The sequence below is a fragment of the Euprymna scolopes genome, chromosome 10 (assembly GCF_053919585.1).
Source record: "Euprymna scolopes isolate OS-2025 chromosome 10, ASM5391958v1, whole genome shotgun sequence".
NCBI lineage: Eukaryota > Metazoa > Mollusca > Cephalopoda > Sepiida > Sepiolidae > Euprymna > Euprymna scolopes.
Window position 1 is genome coordinate 100,348,664 of NC_136491.1, and position 22,825 is coordinate 100,371,488.

At 34.0% G+C, this 22,825-nt stretch overlaps 1 protein-coding gene across 1 annotated transcript in view; it reads left to right on the forward strand.

Moving 5' to 3' along the window:
* The window catches only part of LOC145286172 (14 kDa phosphohistidine phosphatase-like), a 159,288-nt gene extending 152,279 nt beyond the window's left edge, over nucleotides 1-7,009 (forward strand). Inside the window, exons 2-3 of the mRNA XM_080134957.1 lie at nucleotides 750-874; nucleotides 6,147-7,009. Of these exons, the coding sequence (XP_079991083.1) occupies nucleotides 750-874; nucleotides 6,147-6,239 (218 nt within the window). The 3' untranslated portion in view covers nucleotides 6,240-7,009. The remainder of the gene's footprint in view (nucleotides 1-749; nucleotides 875-6,146) is intronic.
* The last annotated feature ends 15,816 nt before the right edge of the window (nucleotides 7,010-22,825 follow it).

Consider the following 22,825-nt stretch of genomic DNA (forward strand, 5'->3'; position numbering starts at 1 on the left):
TGTGAAGAAGTCCTAAGTAATTCACAACTGTGTTTTTTAATGTCATCTGCACTGAGGATTGAATCTTCAACCTCCAGAAGAGTGTAACTTGCGACTGAATTTTACCAAGTACTTTATATATTATGCCACAGTTCCTTACGAGTTCAACAGAAATATTCCAGAGTTCGACAAGATACACCTGAAAATGATCAGAGGTTACATTGACTGAAATATTGTGTGAATAACAGTGAATACAGTAATTCGAATAATCCAAATAATATATGGAATGAAGAGAAAATTATGTGAAAGTAGAGTTTAGTTATTGGCTTGAAGATTTTATAGTTTATAGAGTTAAACCGCCATTTGTTGAGGGGGAGGGCACTGTTTAAAATGATTCTCAAATTTGGAAAATCTGCAGTTATTTGCCTGTACCTTAAATTTCAGTAAAATTAAGTTAAAAAAAAAAATAAAATTCAGTTGACAGTGTAATACTTTTTACAGGTACCTTTTTATAAGAATAAAAGAAAGAAAATATGGAGGTCTTTTTTTTTTTTTTTTTTTTTTTTTTTTTTTTTTTTTAAGCCAATTATTGGTCCTAGGGCCTCCAGCATGTTATAGAGAGGAAGACAGCAGATGTTGTCTTGTTGTTAAATAATTTAAACAGGGTTGATATGCCACAACACTAATCACACTAAAAACACAAACTATAAAATAATCTTTGAATCCAATCTATTCTTTATTAAAAAAAAAAAATTTTTTTCTAATTTCAGCTGACATCTTTGATGAAATTTGTCCCAAAATTGAGAAGAACAATTTAGATTGTGAATGTGTTGGTGGTGGACGCATTCTTTTTGAGAACTCTAAGAAGAACATACATATTTTTGGATATTCTCAGGTCAGATAACTTTCTTATTCTTTTTTTTTTTTTTTTTTTTTTTTTTTTCCAATGTCTAAATTGTTGGTTTGGATGGAAGTCTCTTGTCATTGGCCTCCTGTCTTTAAAGACAACGGACAACCCCTGAACACAAAAAATAAAATTGCCACATAATGATTTCAATTTATTCAAAATTAAAAACACACTTGATATTACTGGCGACTGTAACAGTAGAGATGGAGACAATTGTGTCAGTTGACAATAAAAGCAAGAGAACTCTTGACTCGACACGAACCCCACAGCAATGCTGATATGGCCCAACACGGATTCAAACAACAATGCTAGTATGACCCAACATGGACTCTAAGAAAAGTGTTAATGATTACAAACGTTGACACGATCCAAGAGCAATCTGTGAAGTTATTGCCAAATGACTCGAGTGTCGTCTTTATATATCTCTTGGTCAAGTGCATTCTAGTACTCCAAGGGGTGCTCAGTGAAATCATGTACATACTGTTCTCTGGAACTTCTGCACATGCCCGTCACGAATGCTACTCTCTCCCCGGGATGTATATGTTTCATAGTATCATGCCAACCTCGGACAGCTATCATAAACTCTTATTGGCAATCAAGTCTCTGAGGCATCGCATATTTTAAACACAGTTTGATCATCACTTTGTTTTAGAAACACATAAATACAAAATGAAGACAAGGCAGAGACAAGGAGTTTACTAAAATCTAGAGAGAGAGCCGTAAACTTAATAAACTTACAGAATAGAAAAGTGTTGAGCATAAAAATAAAGTTATGTTAGGAGATTAGCAAGTTACAAACATATAAGAAAAAAGGCTAACAGATGGGGAAGTGGTAAACAAAGTCAATTAGATAAAATAAATAATACTAAAAAATAATAGAAGTCTTATTTAATTATATTTTTAGAAGAAAGGCAATAATTCTTACCGGCAATGCTCAAATGGTTGAGATGTTTAAAGAAATAGAAAACTGTACTATGAGGGTCATGAAGGAGGCAACTAAATAAACCAAGGACAACACTGGAAATTTTAACTAATTAAAATAAACTGAAATATTTATATTTCATGGGAAATAAAAAAAAATGTTTTTTAAATACTACATACTAAACCTAAGTACTAATTTTGAACAAAATAATTTCTTTGGATTAAATTCACTCTTTTTATTGATCCCCCAACAACAGAGGGATTGGACTTAGTAATTCACTCCCATTCATTTGCATGCACTTTTCTCAATAACCATGCCTTAGATTTAAAAAAAAATTTGCACAAACATTAGTCATGGTGAAAGTAAATCTCTGCCAGAACGGATTTTTTGCATGCTCGGCTTGTTTTAATTATTTCAAATAACAAAATAAAAAATTCAAGATTATTTCATGAACTTCTTTTTTATTGTCCTTGTCTGCATATTTCCTCATTCAAGTATTTAAACTCTTATTGACAATCCAAACTTTGAGGCATGGCACATTTTAGACATGGTTTATTGATCATCAACAAACATAAAACTGAAAAGAAAAAAAAAAAAAAAAAAAATATATATATATATATATATATTATATTTCAGAAACACATAAATACAAAAAGAATACAAGGCAGAGATGGGTAGCTTACTTAGACTTATCGATATTGTAGAAAAGAAGATATTGATCATAGAAATTTTAGAAAGTGAAAAACAAATAAAATATTAAAATTTTGAATGGTTGCACATGGGGGAAAAAAGTAAAAACATACGTTAAATCTAGAAATAATATTAAAAATAACATTGCCACTATTTAATTCTATTTGGGAGCAGGGGAGGGGGGGGGGAGAAAGCCAATATTTCCTAATTGCAATCCTCAAAACATCAGTATAGTTAAAGAGATAAAAAGCTGCACCATGAGGGTCACAAAGTAGATCAAGGAATAATTGTGCAAGTGACAAGTCTGATGGAATCCTCTAAAATCAAGAGCCAACAAAGGGAGATAAATGCAATGCTAAACCAAACAAATACATTTTATTTTTATTTTTTTCACGGTACTCCTGCAGTATTTTACCCACCGATTTCACGATCTTAGCCGAGCGTTGACGAACGCTTTCGGCGTTAATGCCGACGAAAGCCGAGAATTCGGAGCTACGGTGCAAGAACGCTAAAAGTATGTGAATAGCAACAACATTACAAGGAAAAGATATTACACACACACAACAAAATGGATAAAATTAATACAAAAAATTTGGATAAAATAAATCACAAACACTTACCGTAAGTTTTTTTAAAGTAAAATAAATTTATTTTGTTGAATATTTTTTTTTTTTTGGTTCATTTTGTTTTCCGATAGCTTTTTTTTTGGGGGGGGGGGTAAGCAACAGTAATAAACACTTCAATGTTTTTTTTTTTTGTTGTTTGTTTTTAACAAAACGTTATTAAACAGTAACAACAATGTTTTTTTTTTGTTTTTTTTCAGTAATGTTTGTAGGGGGGGGACAACAATTACTGTTTATCTTTAGTTCCGACTGGAAGATTTTCTACTGACTGTAGAGGCAAAGTAGGGAGCTAAGGGTTTTCAGAGGATGTGGAAAGAAGCTCCTTCCCAACCGGGTAGCCTTCCGCGATTTGATTTATTATGGAGACAAAAGGGTTGTCCAAATTTTTGTGTCCACATAAATTCGCATAAATATGTTTCCAACAGCTCCCATTTTTTTTTTTTATCGCTAAATTAAATAGCTGAAATGAAAGGCTGTGTATTTTTACTTTGAACAATAAAATAACTGAAATGAAACGCTATGTGTGTAATTTCAATGAAAATTATTCGTCTGCTGCGCGTTCGTTTGAAGCGCCCTGATTGGCTGATAGAGTATCGGGTAATCTCCAAAAATACCGTTAGGGCTTACAACATGGCCGTCAGAAGAGTCACGTGATCTGGTTGATCCAAAACATGAATCGCCGTATTACGAAACCGGAAAACGCAAATTTAAAGCAAACTTTGACAAACAAGCATAATAATTAAGTACAAAAACAGTTTTTCAATATCATAATAATAAATAATTTATTTAGAACGGTCATTTAATTTTTTGTTGAGAAACAATCACAGTTTGTTTGTTTTAAAAAACAGTGTTTATAAAAAATATTTTATTCAGAGTTTTTCATAAAAATGGTATTTAAAACAAGGTGTTCATTTTTTTTAAGATGTAATGTTATAAAAATATGATGTAAAAAAAAAAAACAGTTTATATTTTTAATTTTCATTTTATAAATTTAGACAGAATAGATGGAGGCGATACAACAAATTAGCTCACAAAATTTATTTGGGCCGACTCTTTCACGTGCGTAGACATTTTGTAAACATTGTAAAAAATAAAAAATAATACTTCTATTATGTTTTAAACGACTGTAATAGTTTATTTTGGAAGTATATTTCATAAAGAAAATTGACAACCCACTTTAAAAACAGAAATTACGAGTTTTATATATTTTATTTGCAGTTTTTTGTTGGGGGTGTCAAAAATTCTGCCTAAAATTCTGATACACCTAGTCGACCACTTGTTTGTTCTGAATAAAATACTTTTTATAAACACTGTTTTAACTAAAAACAACCTAAGATTGTTTCTCAAAGTTTGCCTATTTTTATAACAACATTATATCAACAAAAAATTAAATACAAACAAATTGTGATTGTTTGTCAAAGTTTGCCTTCAAGGCTGCGTTTTCCATTTGCACGATTCATGTTTTGGATCAACCGGATCACATGACTCTTCTGGCGGCCATGTTGTAAGCCCTAACGATATTTTTGGAGATTACCGAGTATCGTACCGCTCGCCATGTTTCGGCGTTTTCCGACGGATGTCGATCAACGCTCGGCTAAGATCGTGAAATCGGTGGGTAAAATACTGCAGGAGTACCTTTTTCACTCCACCTATATGACTATTAGTGTAATGATTTCTTTTCTTTTTTTTTTTTTTTTCCACCATTATTTGATGGAAAGTGTATGCTCATGAAAATAATAGCAAAGATAATAATCTGATTAATTAAAAGATTAATGTAGTTGAGTTGAAGTATTTTGTGGTGTATATATAAAGGTAATTTATAGAAGGCAATATAATACAGAGACATAACGGATTGACACAAACTGAAACAAATTAAGACATATGACCGTGGAAGAAGTTATGCAGATTCACCTTTATTAATGCATTATATCTGTATATTTTTATGTTTTTAACATTGTATTGTGTTCTTAATACATATATATATATATATATATATATATCGTGTGTGTGTGTGTATATATATAGTGTTTTTCCTTATTTATAAATGAATATGAGACCCCCTGAATCATACAGTATCAAGGGAAATATAGGGAAAACGTGTTATGTATGCCACTATGTTCCCCAAACTTGCATCTACTGATCTTCCAAGTTCTGCATCAGTGATGTGCTATTGCCTCCCAGATACCCAACACCACTTCTACTGAAAAACAAAACTGGCTGATATACAAGTCATGCTCGCCTTTGTACCACCTGTACATGTTTCTTATCTCTGGTGTTCTAGATGAACAAAAAGCCCTTCATCAAGACATAGCAGAAAACACAACCTCACAGACAACTGCACCTGTCGGTGAAGAATCTGATAATCCAGATTATTGCAACCCATTTATGGATTATGTTGACACGAACATCAGTGCTGAATAATTAAGGAGCAGCGGAACTTGTTTCTTTAACTTTAGTAAAGTTTATTACTATGTTTACAGGCAATAACAAATGTCATTGCCACCATTCTCAATGATCATTAAATCACAATTATCATTGTTGAAACAAACATGATGTGATAACTTAGGTGTGGCACTTCATTTTAAAACAAACCCTAAATGAATATATCTGTTATTTCCTGAGATAGACGGCCTACAAAGTTTTGAAAGTTTGTATCTATTTTCTAACATTTTTAATAAGTGGCATTTAGCAATGTATGATTTTGGAGGCCTCATTCACACGCACGCACACACCTGCTTCACTTTTTTGTTTTCAAGTAAGATCTTTGACTTACTTGTTGTTTCATCAAATACTTCTGCATGCAAAATCCGATCCTGCATTTTGCTAATTCCTACCCTCTGATGAGAAGGAAAGTATTTCTTTGAAACTCTGCGGATTAAGGACTATCCATTTATCTAGTGTTTCCTTTTCAGATTAAATATGTTTTTAACTCATTTCAAAGTGTTTTTTAACATATTTTAACTGTTTGCTTATATATATATATACCTAAAATTAATGTATCTGTTGTTTTTTTTATATTCTCCAGAATTATGGACAAGCTGAACATGCCATCACTGCTGCCATGGTTGGCAAGAAATATCCAGACTTCACGGTGAAATGGAACAATGAGGGTTACTGAAATGTGCTCTATGAAGTAGGAGCAAGTCGATAGCCCTTCCTCTTGGGATTGGGGGGTCAGTACAGTAGCTGGATGATCCTCATGTCATTTTTTTAGGACAACACAAACAGCAGCATCCCTTTTATTTCTTAAAATAGTCTATACTTCCCCTCTTTTTCTTTTCCTTCCTTTAAATATTTGACCAGTAACTATAATAAAATATACAGATTTTTCACACACATACCACATCCACACACACATACCACATCCACACACACATACCTACATACACTACATCCCAAATTCACACACACATATCCACCACATCCCAAATCCACACACACCAGATTAATTTTGCTGCACATATTAATCAATTAAAACCTTTCTCCTATACACAGATTTTTCACACACACATACCTATACACAACACATTCTAAATTCACATACACACTCCAAATTAATTTTGCTGCATATATTAATCAATTAAAACCTTCTTTCCTCTGACTCTAAATATTTAAAGGATTCAAGCTCGAAATGACCAATTTATAACTTAAAAAAATAACATTCTCTAAAAACACGTAGAAGTGCCTTCTACAATCGAAATGCCTGATCATTTATGACAGTGAAGCCTTTATTTTTAAGTGTGAAGTTTATTTCTTGAATATTATAAATATAACAACTTGGTTCTTCTCCAGAATTCCTCTTATATTAAAAAAAAAGCAACAAAAATAAGGAAAAATCTGTCTAATGTATGTCTTCTTGATGAAACAAAAATATCATATTCCAAAAATTATGTAAATTGATCAAGTAATTTGATTTTTCTAAAGAAAATCATTTTAAAGCAATTTATGGGTATTTGTAGTAATTACAACATAAATCTTAAAAGTTTGAATTGTATTAAGTTATCTCCTTTTGTTTTTTTGTTGTTGCTTTTTCAAAATGGTGGACAAAACTGTCGCTCTTTGGTTACTCATAAAATTTAATTTTCTTATTTAAAAAGTAAGACTATTTGATCAATTTACTGATTTTTGGAATATGATCTTTTTGTTCTGTCATGGATACATGCATTATAAAGATTTTTCTGTAATTTTGTTAGTTTTTTTTTAATAAGAGAGAATTTTGAACAACCACTAAGAACTCTTCTATAGGAAGTGTTTAGATTTTCACCATCTTGGCATTTTCACATTATATATATATATATATTAGTAATTTGAAATCCAAGCAATATAGACATAAGTCGTTTCTTAAGCGAGACATTTGAACAGCACTTTATCTTTATATTAGTAATAAATAATTACATACAAGACATTTGATGAGTCACCTAGCGCACCAACATTTGGTTTGAACCTCTCAGTTGCCTTATCTGTAAATTATTTAAATATTTTCTTTTATATTTTTTCTGTTATTATTAAAATAATAAAGATTAAAATAAACCCTACCTGATTACTTTTTGTATGGGTCTTCTTTAATCATTCCTTTTGTTTGTTATTTTATTTTATTTTTGTCTATTCCTTGGCCGTATATTTACTTGTAGTTTATTTTGGTTTCTTTTTTTAACCATGGTTATTTTTATCTATTTATTTATTTTTTTTTTTTTTTTGCACCAATCAAAGAAATGTAACTCTGTATGGATAAATATGAAGTTACATTTTTTTTTTTTTTTTTTTTTTTTTTTTTTCAAAGATTACAGCCATTTTGAAAGAATTCATATTGGACAAAGTATTTTCCAGTAAAAACTAAATCAAATTAGATCTTATTCTCCATAAAAACATGCTGCAATGATCTGCTAAAAGAAAAAAAGAAGCCAGAATAAAAGATTAATTTTGTAGGAATAATGAAGAAGCTTTATATTTTATTTTTATATTTTATTTTTCAAAAAAAGATTTGTTCGAATCAGGAAAGTAACTCTGTATAGATGAACACATACCTTGTTTTTCAGATGACGTGCATTTGAAAAAATTTGCAAACTGGACAAAAGTATATTGTGGAAAAAAAATCAGATCGAATTAGATTTCATTCTTCTCAACGACATACTGTAAGAATCCACAAGAAAAACTGACAAACCAAAATCAAATGTTAATTCCATAAGAAGAAACTTATTGATGATAAAGAGGCTCATCACGCGTTCATTTTATATTCAGACATGCGTTGGACAGCTTTTACAATTTGACTTTTAAACTAACCTCTGACCAGGTCTTTATTCATCCCTCTTTCACTCCAGTCAATCCCTATTACTTTCTCCAGTGTTTTCCTTGGCTTTCCTCTATCAACTGACCCTATTACCTCAACTATTTTACATCTAATAACCAAAGAATGCTCATCCATTCTTTCAACATGACCATCAAAATCCCGTTCTGTGCCTATCTCCCTATACTGTCCAGATTTAAACCTCCATCTGGGGTCATCTCTAACATAAATCTCCCCTGTCTGTTTAAATGTATATAGGTATGTATGTATGTTTGTATGCCTGCCTAAAACTTTTGACAGAGGCAACTGCTTTTCGCAAGATAGGTATCGTTTTGAAGCTCGACTCTTCAGACGACAAATATTGAAAAATTGGCTAAAAGCATTAATTCCTTCACCCTTAACTCAAGGGAGGGGTCGCTTTTTTTCGCCAATATTTTTTAAAGTCATCTCCTCTTTTTGATTGACTAGCCTTAATTTAAACCTCCACCACTTCCAGTTTGGCAATGGACGCAACGGTAAAGACGTTAAATTTTTTGTTTTTTTTTTTCACGTTCTTTTCCTCCTTCGTGGTACGGGTTCAAGTCTGCTTGCCTACTACCACTTTTGTTTTTGTTTTTTTTTTTTGTTTTTTTTTTTGCTCAACACACACCTGCAAACATCCTGACAATGCCAGGCACCCAGGCTAGTCTAATCAAAGCTTGTCTTTAAGACTTTCATTACACATCCATTATATCAGCTTCATATTATATCTCTCCGCACAATATCATCACACAATGTACACATGCCTTATACACTCTTCCCTTACTTGACACTAGTATGGTTCTACTGGTTAGTAATAACAGAACTTTCCTGATTCTTGTAATCGCATCAGCTCCTCACTGTGTTCCAAATTTCCGAACAACCTCGATAGTCTTGCCATCAAAATATGTTATGTAGTAGGTCGAACACAAAGTATTTGTAAGTTATTTATCTGTTTGTCAATCTATCATATCTATGTGAATTATTGATGTATCTCTCAGTCTAGTTATCTATCTATTTCTGTATCTATCCATCTGGATCTATCTAACTGGAGAGATAAACAAGAGATGAATATGAAGAATGTTGATAAAAACTGTCAAAATATAATAAAATCACATCATAGACAAGTTTACCGGAAGTATCTGGTCAGCTGACAGGACTACGTGTATGTTACCACGTGATCAGGTTAACTCGAGATTACATGGAGTTGGAATTTGGATGTTGAGCAGAGCGGACGGTTTAACAGGTCATCCACCCCTCCCTTCACCAGAGAGGGAGCTGACATGTCTTAGAATGGAGACCTAGAATTAACCACTCAAGTAAAGATATTCACTTCCCATTCTTCTGCGATCGATATCTGGAAAGTGAATAAAAACTATGTAAAATACAATCGGTGTTCTCGGAAGTGAATGAATATTTGTTCAAACAGGTTTCAGCCTCCCCCTCCAAGAACAAGATGAATTCCAGGTGGACAAGATCAACGACGCATGAAAATAAGGTATGTCCAAAATACCTGTATCTCACACACACACACACACACACACATTTAGATGATCATAGCAACAACACAACTTAGGGTTCAGATAATGAAGAACCACCATAGACATTTAGTGACACGTATGTACATCAGGATGAACCCTTCAACACAAGTACACATCGCTGTATGATGTTGGTACCCTATTACACAACATATCGACATATGGTGCTACATTACACAACATATCGACATATGTTGCTATGCTATACATTACACAACATATCGACATATGGTGCTATGATATACATTATACAACATATCGACATATGGTGCTATGGTATACATTATACAACATACACCTTTCTCACTGTATGCTGTGTTGGTACACGTTACACAACATATATACATTCTTCAAATCCGAGTTCTTATCTATGTCTTACACTTCTTACACACAAACTCACTTTACTTTTTTTATTATTTATTGCATTTTCACCCCAAACAAGGCACAGTGCCACTTTAATATAAGAGGCTACTATCTGGGACATAATTTGCAGGGATACTGTTGTATTGTGGGGGTTAATATTGAAAGGATGACGCTGAGTTCATATTAAGAGATATGATGGGGACATTCATATTGAAGAGAGACGGCAGGGACATATATATAACAATGATGAGGGGGAGAGATATTTATACAGTTCTGGGATGTTTCTTCTTAACACATATAGTGAGGGTGATAGATTCAGTTTTTATATTTCTTGTAACACATTTTAGAGAGGAGGAGAGATACATTTCTTGTAAGAGTTACATAAAGTTCATATTAAGATGATTAATACATTACCTTCAATTTGTGGAATGATAACACGAAGACAAACAATTACAAATATCGATGGTGATTCTTTATTTCATTGGACCGGTCAAATGATGATGACATCAGGAATTCACATTTGTATCTACGTGGTTAACCTTCTACCCCTTCGCCTCTAAAGGGACCATGTCAGCTCTTTCCGACCGACTCTGCTGATTGTTCGAACTTGACTGCCCGACTGCCCTAATCTGACTAATTCTATATTGAGAATTCCCTTTTTTGCTATGACGTCAGATGTGTGGTTCCAAAACGTGACCAACTCACGTGGCTAAGCACACGTTTTCCAAACATACTTTTGGCAACAAAGAATTCTCAACTAACCTATTTTTTTTTTAGCAGTACATTTTTAATTTGTATTGTTCATTCTTTTTAGCTGACATGTTTAATTCAGTTTTCATAAAAGAACGAACAATCAATTCTTTTCACGATATAAACAATATCTAACTATTTTATATGGAATTTTACAATAGCTAAATTCTAACATTCCAATGTCTGAACTTTGCTTACAAGGTTCGAGTCTCGGCTTATCCTAATCTCATTTTCACTTATCTAATGTTCTTCTTATTTACATGGAAAGGTGACAGCCTTTCCATGTAACAATACTGTAGGGAGTTGAGTAGCAAGATATCTGTTTACATTACACTTGAACTTCTGCATATCAGTACAGTCGGAATCAAGAACCTGGAAGGGAATTCCAAAGTCTAGCAGTCCTAGGGAAGAAATTATTAAAGTATAAGGCTTTCTTACATCCAGGGATTTCTACTGTGTAGGGGTTGGATTTTGCTGCTTATTTACGTCAAGGGGGTACAAGGGCTTTATATATTAGACTAGCAAAACTACTTGGCGTTTTCTGGAGTCATATAAAACAAATAGAAGAAATGAAATTGCATTTGAACACATCTGCTTTTAGGATATTGAGCATTTTTTGATTACTATAAACCACTTCCTATCCCAAGCAACACTGGGTAGATTTTCTTGTATAAAATAGTGTAACAAAATATATTGATATTGTTTTTTTCCCCCCAGGTAATGTGGCCTGCAAACATATCTGCTCTATCCAGAATATTAAGCACTTTTGGGCTACTACCTGCTCTATGCAGGATATTGAGCACCTTGGATGATGGTTTTTGTGCAGCAAAATTTTAAAGAAAGACAGAACACTGCATTTAAACACACCTGCTCTGTCAAAGATATTGAACACCTTTAAAATTAAAGAGGCTTCCAAAGCACTACAAAATCTAAGCTCCCCCCCCTACCTAATGCAGAATATTGAGCACTTCCATACATTATCACACCACATACACATGCCTGGTAGATTCTTCTCTTGATTGACTGCGTAAATTCTCTGCTAATTAGTAATGGTAAAAACTCCCTGAACTTGCTCCATCCATTCCTAACTGCTCGTCCCTGCGCTCCACTCATAACATCAAAGCAACAAAACTGCTGAGCAAACTCAATTGAAATATATTTTCTCCACATCCGAGCTCTCATCCATGTCTTGCACTTTTCACGCACAAACTGGTTATCATCTGACTGACTTTACTTTATATATTAGATGATTGAACATTATATTTCTGAGTTTTTGAGATGAGGACTTCTAATTTGGATAATTCAAACTACTTCACACCTTGAGTGTTATTATTCATACAATGTTTCTACCAATGTAACCTTAAACTTTCAGTTGAACTTAGGGATCCGTATGGAATATGGAACGGAACTTTTTTTATTTAAAACAGGAGTAGTACCTGGGAGGGGGGGTTACTTGGGTGGTAATTGCTTGTCAAGGCAAGAAAGGGTAGTCATAGTCAGATGTGGCAGCTGTATTCAACCTTAAGACGTATTTGCCTTTTGTGCAACAAGTGGAATGTGTCTGGAGATACTTTCTGGAACGGTAGAATGATCTCAGTAATGATTTTGGTAATGAATGTGATGGTGGTTTTCCATTTCAGGTCACAGTTAAAGGTCAGTTCAAGAACTTTGTTGAATCAGTGCTTCAAGACAAGAACTGTTCATTTCAACTGTAGCCAAGAAAAGAAGATTGGTTTTGGATGCATTAATAATAAGTAGGCATTTTTCCTCCATTGTATCACACCTTCTCAATCGGAAGAGAGAGAATCAGAAAGATCCTGTTATTTGTTATGATTACTTGTGAGTGGGGTGCTTATATTCTCCAGAAAGTGGTTCAAACTCAGCCCCTTAAACCTGGCATTAAGTGTCAGGTAGATGATGAAACATCATGATCACTAATAGTGGAACTTGTGTAAGGATAAATTATTTAAGAGGACGGCCAACAGGAACTTATTTACATTATATTTGAAAATGACCATGCTACAGGGTGGAACGATAAAATTCTCGCCCTAGAAAAGCTGACATGATTCCATTTCTGTTTGATAAAAACTGGGATTTTGTGTTGCAGACCATCTACTAGTTGGCCAGTTGTGTACAAGAGTGATAGAAGACTTCTATCATGTCTGATAGTGACACAATGTTAAACAGCGAGATTAGAGATGCACCAGTGTACAACTCATGCTCTCTACCAATCCAAGTTATTACAACAGGACCATTGCCAGCACCCTCAAAATGCAAATCCAGACGGTTCAATGCTTGAAGGCACAGCTCAACAAAGTTTCTGGCCACAGTTATGGTCTTTGGTGTGGTTTCACGTGAGGGCCGCATCATGCCACCTCACATTATCAAAGTCGGCTTGAAAATCAACACCAAAGTGTACCTGGATGTATTGAAGAGTGTGATCCCCTGGTGAGATCAGATAGTCGCTGGCAGACCTTGGGTGTGGCAGCAGGACTTGGCGCCGGCACACAAGTCCAAAGAGACCCAAGCTTGGCTTCAGAAGAAGTGCTACGACTTTGTACCCTTCTCTCACTGGCTCCCTTCCTCCCCCAACCTGAATCCACTGGACTACTTTGTTTGGTCATATGTTGAGAACATTACCAACATGATCTCACACAGCACCAAAGTCAGCCTGATTGCCGCCATCCGCCAAATATTCGCTGAGCACTCATCGATGCTTGTGGAAAAAGCATGCTCCCAGTTCCAGACCCATATTAAGGTAGTGATTGAGGCTGAAGGTGGCTACATTGAATAGATGTCAGCTCTACTACATAATCAAGTTACCTGAATTGATTTTTTTCAATAAAAGTTTTAAAATGAAGCTGTAGTGTTGTTTTCTTTAGGGTGACAAATTTATTGTTCCGCCTTGTATAGTCAGTCAGGAAGCAACCCCACAAATGCACAGTTCTAGGAAAGAAAAAAAAAAACAAACAAACGCCTGCAAAGGTTATCTTTGGGCAGAAATGCACCAGCCGACAAATAACGTCTTATGGGCATGGTTACATTGGTAGTAAAGGCTAAGTGTTTGTTTTTTTTATAGATGGATGCATGGGCGTCCAAAAAAGATTCAACTGACTAATGCGTTTGAGAGATCAATTCCTGTGTTTTCTCTACTCTCCTCACTTCTCCCACTTATTTGCCACTGCCAACAATAAAGATAAATAAAGCAGAAATACAACTCTATTTTCTCCACACCCTTTTTACTCTGCTCTTGACTCTACAAAATTTATAACAGTGGCGAATGTGAGCCTCCCCCCCCCCATCCTCCCCCAAAAAAGCTGTCCCTTGCAGAATAAGAAAAAGGTTTAAAAAAAAAAAAAAAAAAAAAAAAATACTTTGAACTTTAAAAAAAAAAATTTAATTAAACACTGGACTAAAAAATAAATAAAATCTATATAACAAACGCAACCCCGTGGAAATTCCACAGTGTTTTCTACATTAATCTGTACAATTTACTGTTAATAATATTGCTTTCGAAGTAGCAAATGTTTGTCGGGATCAATAATTTTAAGAAAAATATTTACTCTTTCTTCTTCTGTAAAAATAATTGTTATTTCCAGCTAAATATTCTTTAAATAAATAAAACGATTGGCACTTCCTTCATTTAAAACTGCAGCAATTTAAATATTGTCGTTTTATTGTACAAATAATCGCCAGTAATATTTTTCACATCAATAAAACAAATGTAACTTTTTTTTTTAATGTACTTATTTAAAATTGTACTGCGTTAGTCGATGGGGGGGGGGGTGACACATTTGATTTGGGAACAATTCATTTTAAAATGGGTGAAATTGGAATATTTTTTGTCTTAAGGCTATTAGATTAATCTCCGATCATCATTTGATCAGATATTATTTTTAAAAATCTATGTGAAATGCAATAACGTACATACAAACATGAATACGTTTGTGAATTATTATATTGATAATAAAAATCTGATAATATTGCACACGGAATATTTTAGATGGTGGGAGAAAAAGCTGAAGAATTAGACTATTTGATATTCTATTTTGATGTTTTCGCAGTGACTACATGTTTCAGTTTTCTTCCGAACAGATGGTCATTATTTTGTGCGCTGTTGTGGATAAAACATTTTATAAACGTTATTTCCATAGCAGGTGCTCGTCTGAACTCCAATCTCTCGTCCCCCCTCGCCAATCTTTCACGAAAAACACCCGTCTAGCCGAATCCAGTGAAAAATTTCCCCCACTCTTTATCTGTGCCTAAATCAAAACGTGGATTCCATGAACAAAGCTTCTTTCTTAGAACTGCATGCCTGTGGAACTCTGTTCCGTCTGCCTGCTTCCCACCTGACTACAACTTGAATGTGTTTAAGTCCAACGTTAACAAATTCCTAATGAACCGCCCCCTTAAGTAAACACTTCATCAAATCTCCACACTAACGTAATGTACTTGCAATAACCCTTATCCCTGAGTGGTTTCCGGGCCTTGATAAGTGGTGACCACTGTGTAAAAAAAAAAAACATGATATTGGAAGAGAGAAAAAAAAACAGGATAACAATTAATAAACATTTTATATATATATGTATATAAAATATGCATCAAGTGCGCTTGAAGCCAAATCACAACATAATATTAGGAAAATAAACAAATATTTTACTTGTTTGAAATTTATAATTTAAATATATTTCAGAGCCAAACTCCATCCTCAGTATGTTGTTTTGAAATGTTGGTACAATGCGTAGGCAATGCGAGAATAACGTCAAGGGTATGAGTTCCCTATAGAAAGCAACATACTTAGGATGGAGTTTAGCTCCGAAATACATTTATGTTATAAATTTCAAACAAATAAAATATTTGTTTATTTTCCTAATATTATGTTGTGATTTGGCTTTCAAGCGCACTTGATGCGTATTTTATTTTATTCAAATGAAAACAACGTTTCCGAATGGAACTCACACCCTTGACGATATATATATATATATATATATGCGCGTGTGTGTGTACATTTATTTTCACAGACAAACATAAAGTGAAAATACGAAGCATGATCATATTTAAGGGTTCATATTTACTTGCCTCCCCACGAGGGCAAAGTTAGACACAAAGTCGGTTTTTAATGTAGGGAAAATCCAGCTCTCCAAAAAGAGACACTCTGGATAGGAACAAAAATAAAAACTGCCTCAATCTAGAAAGACTTCTCCTCTGGGCACCAGAACAGATACTACACTTTGTTCCTAGCCAAAAGTGTTGGGATGATTAATCGAAATCAGAAAAATCAGAACTTTTGGGGTTATTAGAATCGAAAAAAATTTCCAATGCCCAAAACGATTTTTTCATTGCTGATACTAATGATAAATATTTATTCTCTAACAGCATATTTTAACTTTGCGAAAACATATGTATATCTTACACAGGTTTTTAACATAATCCAAAAATTAAAAAAAAAAAAAAAAAAAAAAAAAAAAAAAATTCTATAGTTAAATATTTAAAGACTTTACAAGAATCAGAATCAGGAAAAATATTGAAATCGTCCCATCATTAGTACTTAATATGACACGATATACAAACAGTCAATATTAGTGCTGAAGAAAGAAGGCATAAAAATGTCCCAACATAATCAAGACATGTTGTCAGGGTCAAGAGAGAGTGAGAGATGTACGATGAATATTGTGGTTTGAGTTGTCCCCCTTTGCAAATTGGCTGTTTGGAGAAATGGAAAACTAGATGGCTCTGGTTGATAGTCAATTTGCATAAGTGGAGAAATGGGCAGGATATAAACGGTACTTTTTTTTTTTGCGCAGGGGAAGAGCGCAGAGAGTGAAACGACGGTGAATTCTTTTTGTGACGTTGAAGAGCTCAACCTTTTGGAAGGAACAGCTGTTTCTTATATATATATATATATTTTTTTAATTTCTTTTTTTTTCTACTTCACTACAAATATTATACAGATAAATATGACTTATTTTGTTCTTGATGTTCTGGAAACCTGATGCTGCAACTAGAAGGATCTGACAAGATTTGCATCAGTTGTGAAGGCTAGGCGAACCACACTGCTGGTTTTTGTAGCTAAGCTAAGAAGAGGCTGAATCCCGTTTTCTATACTTTTTACGTAGGGAGAATTTGATATTTTTATATTTCCTGAAGTACGAGTGTGTATTCTCTTGTTGGCTAGTAATAATTCTAGGTGAGATGATTTGTATATTGTTCAACGGAGTTAATGAGATAAGTGGTCGAAGGAGAGGATAGAAGGCATACTAGCAACAGTATAAAAGGATGAAAGCAAGACTGTTAGAACGATATAACCTGATCCAAGGGAAATAACTCTCTTATAAAAAGGCAGAGTTACCTCCCTTACTTTAACTCTGTCATGGGAGTTCTCGTTTTCAAGTGCCATTTTTGTAACAGTCACAGACTGGATGAAAAGACCACATGTAAACTTATTGGATTAAAGTTGGATCTATATATTAATATGATAGCGTGTGTGCTATTTTCTGTGTCACGCTTACATCGGGGTCGTTTAATTGGCATGTACTTCCGTTTCTTGTAATAAATAATTTTACTAAGAATTCTTCATAATTTTGGTTTCGGTTTCGATTATAGCTAATAGCACTCCAATAATCTATTTTTCTTAAATAATTTTATCAAGAATTCGTCATAAGTCTTGGTTTAGGTTTCAATTTTAGGTGATGACACCTTAGTAATCGATTTTTTTATAAATAATAATATCAAGAATTCTTTATAAATTTTCGTTTCGGTTATAACTGACGGAACTAAAGTTATAACCGAAACCGAAACCAAAATTTATGAAGAATTGCTGATATTATTTATAAAACATAGTTTAGTTTATATATATAAGTTTGAGATTCAGTTTCGATTCAAGCTGATGAACTCAAGTCATATCGATATATTTTTTTTATTTTTGAAATCACAACTTTATAATATATAAAAATCGATAGAAAATTGACTCTATAATCATATATACGAAATCTGCAAGAATTAAAATATCATATTTAAGCATATTTTACGACCTGGCTACGCCGGGCGTCTCTGCTAGCTTGGATAAGTACTTTTGCAGTTTTAACAAAAAAAGCTACAATAATATCAGAGCATCTTCATTTACACTGAACATCTACAGAATGCCAACATCAATATATTACATATGAATGAGTCCCCTGTGGAATTTCCACAGGTCTCACTAGTTATAAATAATATATTTAGAAAAAAACACTTTTCATCATGAATTTCCTTACAAAGACGATGATTGGCAGAAATGTTTACTCGTATGGAAATTAGATCCAAAGAAAAAAGAAAGGTTTGTGAATTTTATTTTGCCCCAACGACCTTCTGATTTGACCTTCACATTACAATTCTAATGAACATTTTCAGAAAACAACAATTTCTTTTCAATATCTCTTACAACTGTTCCAAACTAGGCAAAAACCAGTCAGACGATTTTGTCACCAATACCGGGCGTGTAAATCATGAATGTGAGAGATTTCATTTTCAAATGATTACAGAAGATCAATTTAAATGTTTAATCTTCATAGCAGGTCTTCAATCACCAAACAATCTGATAATACATTTCCAACTGCTAGTAAAACTTGAAATAGACAAAAAGGTTACAGTTCAGAAGTTTACAACAGTCCAACAGGTTGTTAAATTTAAGAAAAGTTACTATGTTAGTCCAACAACAACCCCCATTACCTTCTCAACTATCTTAAGTTAGTCACATTCATTCTAACAACAAACCTAAAGGCTCAAAGAAAACTCAACCGTCTATATGCTGGTCTTGCAGCGAATAACACTTTGCCCGTTTTTGTTGATTAAAAAACCACAAGTGCCATGTGTGTGAGGAAGAAAAGTTTTGCCATACTCCAAATCTTGTTGTCCAAAATTATAAAAAAATGAACAGAGAAAATCAAATTCAGTGTCTGCTACTTTCAGAGCTGATTTCAAATCCTACAAAAAATATATCAGTGTCAGTTTAAAGAAAATATCAGTTCATTTTCAATTTGACACAGCATCTGATATCCTTATTTTCCAGAAGATGGGAAAAAATTGACAAACCTGATCTACTAAAAACATTGCCAAGGGCATATTTAGAAATGACATTCATCTTACTGATGAACTAAATTGTGCTGTTTCTTTTCAGGATAAACAATTCACTGAAACATGCGATGTGTCAGATGCAGATCTAAATCTGATCAGGTCAGACTGGATTGAAGAACTTGATCTTTTCACTGTCTCATTGAAATCTATTTTCAATACATTTTCCTTCAAATCAGTTCAATACATTGAAGAATATTTTACTTAGATACTTAAGTATCTAAGTTCAGGGATGTTTTTACGAGAGGATCCGGGATGTTGCACAGAGATTAAAGCCACTCTTAAGTCAGATACCAAGCCAATATTTAAACTCAAGCATCCTGCGTTTTATTCAGCTATCAACATAGTCGAAAAGGAACTGAAACGCTTCCAGAGGGTAGAATAATTGAACCAACAAACTATTCCAGCTGGGCTGTTTCTTTTGTCAGGAAAACAAATGGTCAAGTCTGCATTTGTGCTGATTATTCCATACAACAAAATAATACATTAAATACATATTAATATTTCCTACCAATACCTGAAGATCTTTTTGCCAAGTTAAATGATCAAATTTTTTTTTTTTGCAAGGAGTTTTTTACAATCAACCCTTTTCAGGTTATTTAATGCCGAATCCAGTGATTTTGAAGAAAAACTTTTTAATAGAATCTTTTTTTTTTCTAAAGTCATTTTCTATTTAACCCATAGTTGGGACCCTAACAGGTACTACCACTCCGGGTCAGAGTGGACCTGGGAGCAATGACAATTAAAGGGTGGCTCCACACTCCCCAAAGCCCGCAAGCTGGGGTCTCACCATCGATTATATAGTTTAAGGCCATATCCAGGACCCGATCTCCAGACTTGAAATTTGATATATAGAGTATTCAGACATGTAGAAAACTTTTTAATCGGTTTTCATCCAGAAAAAAGGGCTGCTAAGTGGTCAAAATTGGTCAAAATTGGTACTTGGGGACAATCGGATTTTTATCTGTTTGTCAACTGTTTCACAACTGGAATGTGTGAATCGTTCACATGACAGCTTCCTTATGTTAAAAATAAGTAGGTTTGAAAACGCTTTTTAAAAGTCATGGCAAGCGGGCCTAATGGTTATCGTACTTGATTCACTGTCTTCAGGTTTTTGTTTCGATCTCAGCTCGAGTATTTTTTTTTTTTTTTTTTTTTACTTTACAAGAAGTGATCTATATTATTTAATTAATTGGAATGTTTATTGGGATGAGTATTATTTATTCATTTATTGCGGACTATTATCCTCATTTTTCTTAGTTGTTGTTTCATGATGTTTTGGCCAACTATTCCCGTCGCGGTTACCACCTGACGAAGGTCAGAGGAGTAGTTGGTCGAAACGTTATGAAACAACTACTAAAAGATGAGGATAATAGTCCGCAATAAATGAATAAAGAAGTGAGCTGTTTAGAAAAAAAAAAAAAACATAATACTTGCGTGCATATGTTTCTTTTCATTTTTTTTTATTTCATTTTTTTAAAGGAAATTAACATTATGTTTAATACTGGGCAATGCCAGGTACATCTGCTGGTTATCTATAAACTTATCTTGTTGGATTTTCCAAGTCAGACCTAAATAGCATTTAAGCCGATAAATCAAACTTTGCTTCTGACTAGCCCATTGTTATTTGTTATGCAATGCTATTATCAATATAGCATACTTCGCTACAACCTATTTGCTGTTCCTGCCAGGCGATGCTCAAACATACAATTGTGAATTACTTGGGACTTCTATCCAGTCATGGCTGATAGAATAAGAGCCTGCTACCCCCAGGGATTAAATAAAAGGCTTTGTTCCAAATTCTGTGCAGATCCCCAAGTTTGGTGGACAGATTCCCGATGTAACAATTCCACGCTTACACACATGTTAATATGAGTTCCAACATGTAGCAGAGTACATCACAAGGAACATAACACAAGTAATAACTTGACTCATTTTTTTTGTAAGAACAACATTTATTTCCAGGTACTTTCCCGAATAAATTGTGATTGTGTTCCTTCTTTCTGATCTCTGTCCTCTCAAACATTGTTTCGAACATGCTCCTCTGCCTGTTGGGACCTAGTATTTAAATTGAATTGTGTATTTAAATCAAAATTTAAATACTTAATTTTAGGCTGACCAGATATATCGTTCTTGTTCTTTATATTTCGTCACCGAGGTAAAATAAAAGATGATTCCCACAATATAGGCTAGTGCAGTAGTCGTTTTGGAACTGAGTGAGGTTTACTAATGTAACCCCACCCCTTTAAAACTTGCAGAGACTTTACGGGCTGGAGATTTCATCAAGTCTATTTTTAGACTGGATTGTGAAGCAGAGAGGAAAGGGGGGAGACCAGAAGAGTTATCGCTTCCCCTTTCCCTTTTTTTAACTGGACACTAGCGGAAGTCGCTCGTTTCGGTTTGAGTCACCAACCTGTTAAGAGGTCTCTCTCTCTGTCAGAGGAGGGGGGGGGCGACTTCTTCCTCTCATGCGAAAAAGATATGGATATACGAGATGCGGACGATGCAACCTTCTCCAGTCATGCGAGAGAATGCGATGAATTTACTTCCTCACGAAAGAGACGATGGCTTTTTCCCATCATGCGAAAGAGATATGGATGTGCCGAACGCATGATGTGATATCTTATCCCTCACAAAAGAGACAGATATATAACATGCGAGCAAGAAAAGAAAATACGTGAGATGGCTATGTGAACTTTTTCCACACCGAAGGAAATATCTTGGATTAACTGCGTCATCGTCGAGTTGTGAAACACCCTAGCAAAAGAAACAAAAAAAAGGGGAAAACAAAAGAAACCTGTAAGTGCAAAGACTTTGATTACCCCCCCCCCAGAAGGACTTTTGCTCATTTCAATATGCGTAGATATACTTCAGATTCCATAACTTTGAATACATTTCTTTTTCTTTCGTTAAACTCTTCCTTTTTTTTATCTTCAATAAATCTATTTTTGTATCATTTGGGGAAGTGTGTGTTATCTCGTTATTTCATCGCGTTTTTATTGTGTTCGTCCTTGCGTTTCCATCCACTTGCTTTATTATTTTATTTTTGCTGTGTCACATATGCGATAAAGAGAAAATACTTGGGTTTTTGCTTTCTCGTAAATTCCCTTGTACCCTACCCCTTTTTGGGCAACGTGTTAGAAAGATAAACAATTTTCATTCTTCTCAGAAATTTCTTATCATACCCCTATGTTTATTTGTTGCTTAAATCCGCAACGTCTCTTCTGTGGGAAAGTTATCTCGGTCGAAACATTGTGAAAATAACACTCAAAATGAGAATATGAATAATCGAAGAATACAAAATAATCGATCCTCATCTCAAAAATTCAAAAACGTAATATCAAATCAGTATGGACTCGAATTAATACAACAATAGAAAAAACTTTAAAAAATTATACCAAAAACTGGCGAGAATGACTAACCACCTACCATTCCTATGCCGATGCTCTTAAGCTAGTTCCACCAGGGTTAACCTTGAAACTACTGGTCAGTTCCGAAAGAACACAAAGAATTGCAAGACGAGTAGAGCATGAGCTCGTACGAGACAGAATCCACAACAGTTCGTGGAAAGTACTTTCGGGAAAGTATATCATTGACTAATGACAAATGCAAATTTATGAATACCTGAACATCTATAATATA